Source organism: Aulonocara stuartgranti, assembly GCF_965226115.1.
Source record: "Aulonocara stuartgranti genome assembly, chromosome: 23".
In the NCBI taxonomy this organism is placed as follows: Eukaryota; Metazoa; Chordata; class Actinopteri; order Cichliformes; family Cichlidae; genus Aulonocara; species Aulonocara stuartgranti.
The window spans coordinates 13,281,911-13,289,166 of record NC_138958.1 but is presented as its reverse complement, the minus strand read 5'-3'; the positions used below and the strand labels follow the sequence as shown (position 1 = coordinate 13,289,166).

At 40.4% G+C, this 7,256-nt stretch overlaps 1 protein-coding gene across 1 annotated transcript; it reads right to left on the bottom strand.

The window, feature by feature from the left end:
* Positions 1–788: 788 nt before the first annotated feature.
* On the bottom strand, positions 789–7,052 carry dpt (dermatopontin). The gene is made up of 4 exons (XM_082525000.1): positions 6,695–7,052; positions 4,191–4,316; positions 2,412–2,519; positions 789–2,242 (listed from the first exon to the last, which is right to left on the bottom strand). The coding sequence occupies exons 1-4, from the start codon at positions 6,961–6,963 to the stop codon at positions 2,176–2,178; spliced, it is 570 nt and encodes a 189-aa protein (XP_082381126.1). The 5' UTR covers positions 6,964–7,052; the 3' UTR covers positions 789–2,175.
* Between the last annotated feature and the right edge of the window lie 204 nt (positions 7,053–7,256).

The window sequence follows — 7,256 nt, the reverse complement described above, 5'->3', positions numbered from 1 at the left end:
CACTATATGGGATTAAATTCTAGTTAAGGTGTGTGTCTTATGCTTACTTTATCTGCTTATCTGGAATATACAGTTGCCATGTATACTGTGAGTCTTGGTTGTAGTTTCTAACACAGCTTAAATGTGTTTTTCAGCCCTGAAACTTTATCCTGCGCTCATCAACATACATTTCTGGGATTTCAACTGAATGATGTGTTAAAAGCATATTTACAAAAAAAATTCTCATTATTTTCTGTCTTTTCTGTGTTCAAATACAAGAATAAATCTTTGCGCTTCAGGTCAAGCATTCTTTGTCATGTTTTATGACTTTAAGGCGCCTTAAAACCACGACGCCATCGGGAATCAACGTCACTGAAAAATAAACAAACATGATATTTGTTCACTAATCAGCTTTACAGGCGCTACCGGGGGATTTACCTTCCACAGTCTCTTACCTCTCTGCACACTTTCATTCTCGTGGTCCTTCCATCTGTTTGTTCAGTTGTGTGACTTGAACGCAGCTTTCTTTATAAAACCCTGTGAGCTGTTGAACAGATAATCAAAACAATCTGCCTCTGAGTTTTTGCTTATGGCGATATGAAGCAGTCTGGAGTCTACCTTAAGCCAATTTAAGCCCAGAGAAGCTGCTGATGTCATCACAGCTGGGTAGCTGCATTATTCTTTCTCTGAGATACTAACGTGGTTATTTTAATGTTTCAATAAAAGCTCTTGTTGCCACCGTCACAGCCTTTTATTTCCCTTTTATTATATTTTTAGGTGAAATAAAATTCAAACTGAACACAACAGAGTTTCACATTAAATAAATGAGGTTTTTAATCCAGGTTTTCACACAGCACGGTTACATGGATTTAAGTACAGGTTATAATTGCCAAACTGGACAAGACACTTTAATAAAGGATGGACAGAGGAAGCAGGTGGGACCTCGTTCATTGCATGCAAATCTTGTTTCGCCAGTGACTCAGAGAGAGCCTCTCATTGCTCCCAACATGACTGATCCGATGTTACTACCAGCAGAGTATCTCAGTCAGCTCTGTGAATGCCATTATGTGCATGAAAGTCACGTGTTCGGGAAATCTTGGAGGGGAGCCTGATGAGCTGTGTTTTCCACAGCCATTAACAGAGTATCAAATTCACTTTGTTTTGTTTTGTTTGTGACGTGCTGCCAATGGACTTCCACTTCATCCAGTAACCAAACAAACAAACAAACAAAAAAAGGTTGAAGCTGTCCAGAGAGCCCAGAGAAGCCCAAATCCCCCCAGAACCACCATGGAGATGTTCATTTTAACTGTTTATATGATATATTTATATTCTTCATGCCAGACTAATAGAAACAGTGGTTAAAAATGCATAAAATAAAATATACATATGTATACTATACATATGGATGAAAACATGAACCAAGTCACTTATGATTAACATCAGTATTATGCTGTTTTAAAGGGGACCTATTTCCAACTTCATATTTTATTCTTATACGGGGCCCTGGTGCAGCTCGTTCTCATGTTTTTTCTGGTTTAAACTCGTTTAAATAAAGTTAACAGGAATAGCCCCATTGGCCGTGGTGTCAAACATTTAAAATGCCTGAAACATCTTTTGGATTTTCAATTACCTGCAACATTAGCTGCGGAAAAACAGGGTTTGGATTAAAGGAAGAGTTTTTTTTTTCTAAAGATCAGTTTTCTCGGTTGCCAGGCTGATTCCTCCCATATGAAGAGTCTTGAAACTTACAGCACTTCCTGTAGAAACACATTAGCTTCAGGTCTAATCAAACAAAAAAAGGGAGAATCTCTGTCCATGAACATGAGCAGAAACGTTATACAAAAGCTGCCTCCCTTTAAACCAACTGTTTCTGATTGGATGCTCCTCTCATACAGAGGGTTTGAACAGCTTTCGGCTGTCAGTAACTGTGAGGGGTAATTTTACCAAAAAGCAACCGCCTATCTCTCTTTCACTGATCGATTGGCTGTTTGAAGCGATGGATACAGGTATGTTTGAATCTTCCCTGAGCATTTGGCTCACAGGGGTTGTGACTTTGGCCGTGTTTAATATGAGCACCTGACAGTGGAACAGGAGATATAAGACAGTAAAATAAAAGGCATAATAGGTCACCTTTAAATGTATATGTGAATATGTATTAAAAATGTTTATGCACCGATAAAAAAACTCCTCACATGTCTATAAATTGTCAAATTCACAGTCAAAGTCTGTCATTCTGCACAGGATGTACTTCCACTGCCGATCTCTGAAAGAAAGAAAGAACATCTTGTGAGTGTGACCACAACACGTGAATCAAGTTTTATCGTTTCCTCCATGTCTCGTCCACTGTGCCAATAAATTCTGATCCCGTAGGTCTGATTTTGAGATATAAACATACAGCTGCAGTTAGACATGGAAAAATGTTCTTGACAAACCTTAGCACTCCACTGAAGGTGGTCTGGGCACCTCGGATAAAGTATCCATAACTTGGGACAACTAGCTCTCCCTCTTCTTTGTAGTATTCAGGAATGTCAGTGGTCTTCCTGCAGGAAGCCGCAAATCACAATTTTATTAACCATTTGCTGATTGAGTCAGTCTGTTTTGTAGCAATCCGGTTGTTCAGTGATGACGCGACGAATCCTACTTCCGGGTCTAAAGTAGTCTGCATTTAATATGGCTTTTGTGTGGTTAACATGTTTAATGTTATATATTTTCTTCTATTTGATCTCAAAAAGCTCCTAAAACAGTCAGTGATCACTGTTGACCTCCGTCGGCTTTTATTACCGCTAATCATTTATTTAAGCTCAGTTTTTAAAACCTTGGGATGTAACTACAGCCCAGCCCATGCAGCAGTATATGAATGACTAACCTCGTATTGTGGATGGATTATCTCAGTTGTTCACCTGGCTGAAGTTTGGTCCTTTTACAGCATCCTGCCATGCGATTACATTTGTTCCTGACCACCGAGAACACTCACGGTAACTTTTATCGAGTGGGAAAAAAGTTAGCTTGTTTATATTATGTTTGTTTATAGCTGTGTCGCTAGCGGTCCCGTAGCACATCATTATATACCAGCTAGCCCAACTTCAGTAACCCTACAAACGTCACTGCTGTTTAGTTTTCTGTCTTCATTTATGCTGGAAGTGATAGCAGAGCTGTACGTTTTAATTTGTTTCCAAAACCCCGCAGTCAGGACATGCTATATTGTATTTAGATAGAAGCTAGCGAGCTAACTCCCTGCTAACTTCTAACTCCGTTAAATGTCATAAATTCCGTTTTCATGGATGCCTGGATGCTAAACTCAATTGCTACACCTGGTAGAGCAGAACGCTGATCATTTTATTAAAGATGAAAGACTTTAGACAGTTTTTCAACTCTCAGTAATGCCATAGTGATCGTTTGATATATGGACCTGCAGCAGAGTTTAGACCCAGACACGGCTAGTGACGTCAGACTGAACAACCGGATACAAATAAAAACATTAATACCACGCTCACAGTTTACCTAACAGCATCGTTAAAGCCAACTAAGTAACATCTTATATACTGTACAAAAGATGTAAGTCAGACTAATGTGGCTTAAACCTGAATTCTGTCTAATGTCCAGCAGGTGGCAGGAGAAAAGATGTGCGACTGTCTAGAAGTCTATGTGAAAATTAGCCTAGATCTCAATGGTTAATGGTGTCATTTGATATTTTAAAGTCTATTTATAACAGTGTGATTATTTTTTAAATGTGGTCTGACTGGGAAAAAAATGAGGTAATACTGAAGGATATGATGTAAGGCATGGCTAGCAACTGGGTCTGAAAGTGAGTTAAAGAGCCTTAAGCCTGCATTCTTACTGATGGCCTGCAGAGGGCGACTCCTCTGGCTTAAAAAAAGATATCCAGTTGTATAGAAGTCCGTGAGAAAATAACATTCAGCTCCCTTATTCAATGAGCTCAGTAAGCACTTTCCTGACAAGTTTATGGGTTCAGTCACTAAAACACGAGTTTTATTTTGTCGTTATTTTATGATCAAATTCTGTGGTCACATTATGGTCGTTATTAGAGTCAGGAATCCTTTTATAACCAGACTTGTGAAGTCTGGTTTCAAAAAGTTGATGACGTCTAAAATTTTCTGCTTGACGCTTCAAAACCTCAAGTTGTTCACAATTTCTCTGTTTGAATTTTGCATCCCCACTCAAAAAAATCGAAATCCAATCTGAAAACCTACATGCAGGAGTAGGGACAGCGGCGTTTGTAGAAGCAACAGTAAAACTGCCATTCCCGGTCAAGAGTGGACTCAAAGTACTTGCTCTGAACACCTGCTACCAGGCCGTTACGGGTGCATGTTGAAGTCCTGCAAAGAAGTATAAAAGTCATTAAGTGAGTAACACTTACTTAATATATATTCAACAGTTAAAAAGCTGAGAAACAGTTTTAGATGAGACTCATTTAGACAGTTTGGTGGAAAGACCAGCTATTTTATGTTTGGGCTAAAGACATGCAGCATGCATAGACGTTTGTCATGGCAACATGGACCTGGCCTGCAGCCTTTCAGTCGGGGGCTAAGTTTCCCTGCAGTTTACTGTCCTCCCTGGTGTAATTCAAACAGACAGCTATGTTAAAGAGGGGCAGGCGAGGCTGCGGTAAAGAGCCTTCACAGTGTTTGCAGACCAATCAGTGGGATGGGTGCAGTCAAGCTCAACTTGAAATAAATCTAAAGAGCACAAATGTGTTCTGCTGTCCAAACCAGAAAGAGTCATCTGAAACAGATAAGCGGTCTGTTTGGAGGGGGAATTGTAGACTGACGTCTCTGTGTAAACAGCGGGTTGAATCATAGACCCAAACCGGTTTTCTAAAGGTTGACCCAAGTCCTTTAATTAGATCAACCTTTCAGTGGAACTGATAGTTAGTCAGAAATGTTTATGTCAAGTTGGAAAGGACTCATTTTATTTTCTTCTTCGCTTTAGTGGATTCTTACTGTCAGAGCCTATTGTGCATTGCAGTGATCCTTTTAATCCTTTTTTCATGAATGGCATATTGCAAAAGTTCAGAAACACGTGAAACATGTGGCCTACAAAATGCACGGATATCCCTAAAGAACACAATTGGACGAAGCTCTTTAAAATTCACTGTTCCCAGAAATTTCAGCGGAAAACACTTATGGCTGCTCTGCAGTGAGATGGTGATTCATACAGACCCAGGAGGACCTGGATCTGTTCCTCTGAATGAAACAACAGAACAAAAAGCAATGTTTTATGAAAATAACAGAAGGACAAATATGTGGAAAGTCTGAGAACAGCTGAAAGTTATTACATACTAACTCTGAGTATGACAACCTTATAGGTCCAAAGAACTTCAGCTTAAAAAGTAATTTAATTACTGTTTTCAAATTATGTTTGGCTGGTTGCATCTGCTTATAATGTAAGAAATGCCTGAGTAAATAAAGTGGAGCAAGTGCAGGGGCTAGTGTTTATGTGGTGGTTTCTGTCATAACTGAATACTTTTTTTCCTGTCCTCACAGGTTCAGCACTCTTACTATTCTGAGAACCTCCTCTATCATATAAATGACTAACCATGTGCTGCGGATTGTCTCAGAGGTTTTCTTAGCTGAAGTTTGGTCCTCTGCTTATTGGGAACCCTCATTATAAACTTTTATTAAGAACAGTTTGACCCTTGTCCTCCATCTTCCCTGTGCTAATGTGTTTATATTAACCATAGCTCTGTAGCTAGCCACCAGGTGGCCACATATGTGGAAACTTTAGAAACTGCTTTTTAATCTCCTTGTTTATATTCAAAGCTCTTTCAGCGCGGTGTTTCAGTTTGATTTAGAAATCCTTCAATCAAAACTTGGTGTATCATCTGTAGATAGACAAGCTAACTTCTTGCTAACTTCTAACTCGGCTGGATGTGGACGTTAAACTGCACTGGGTCTCCAGGGAGAACAGAAACATTGATCTTTTTACTGTGGAATTTGGACCATTTTTAAACTCTCAGTGGTGCGTTGATTGATTGATTTCACACCTCACAGGGATTATATTCGCTCCTCTGCTTTGCACTTTAATCTCCACCTTTAGTTCATGACAAAACCTATGAGTTTGAGCCTGTGACGTCTATTCCTGAGATTTTGCTGCTGTGTTTAAGTGATCCACCCAGTAACAGTGGCATTTATGGGCTAGTTGGAGCAACAACCAACAAAGCTGTGCCTCTTGGATTTGCCTGAAGTTAACAGCCGAGTGATGCTTATTGGCTCCGGGATGCATTACTTGTATAATTATTACATAAAAGAACAAATCCAAGCGTGTCCACAGCTGCTCCACTGAGGAAAAACAAGATTTTCCTGCTTCCCTGATGTTTCCATTGGGGATTGTCCCTTGAGTGCATTTACAACCTAATGCTCTCAATCACTGTGCATCACTTATTTTGGTATTGCTGCAAGTAGCTGGCTAAAGCCCCTAAAAGCCATTTAGCATAATGTCATTTTCAGAAAGATTGTAAACTCCAACAGTTAAGCAGACTGGGTTTTGTGCATCTTCACATTAAATGATTTACTGCTATGAGCCGACTTACAGCTGACTGCTTAAATATGAATGACATTTTCTGATCTAACTATAAACCTGGGACGCATATGACTGTCTTCCAGCATGCCTCAGCACACAGCTGTCAAAGTTTTAAAAAGCAAATAGAAGTTGGCACCAAGCAAGTAAAAGACAGATTAAGACTTAGCGGACCCACCACTCCATCCCAGCACGGTTGATGTCGTCCCACCAGCAGTCACTGGGCTCCCCCAGACCCGCAGGTGTGGGCTGGCACTCAAACGACCACAGGCGGTCGGAGCCATCATTCTCACTGAAGTAGCTCCTGATGGCCACGATGACTTCACCGTGGGGACACTGGAAGTTGAATCCCTGACGGTAGCCATTGACCCAGCCCATGTCATAATGGTCTTGAGACTGAGCTGCCACTGAGGCCAGCAACGCCAACAGCACCAGAGCTGGATTCATGATGAGGAGATCAGTCCATCTACTGCACTTCTTCACATCTGCCTCAGCTTATACTCCTCCAAGCCTTTTGTTGTCCAGATGTTTTGTATCCAGGAGTGATGTGTAATTTGCTGCTGGCAGGATAAATCCACAAGTAGACCTCGCGTCATTTTAAGGTGGACTCTGAGACAGAGCTTTCACAAAGTCCTAGTGCAGATGAAGGTTTACCTTAAAAGACAGCGCTGTAATCCTCTGGAGAATGCATTCACATGTTAACCGTCTAAATATGGAGGATGAAATCATCTTAAATATTT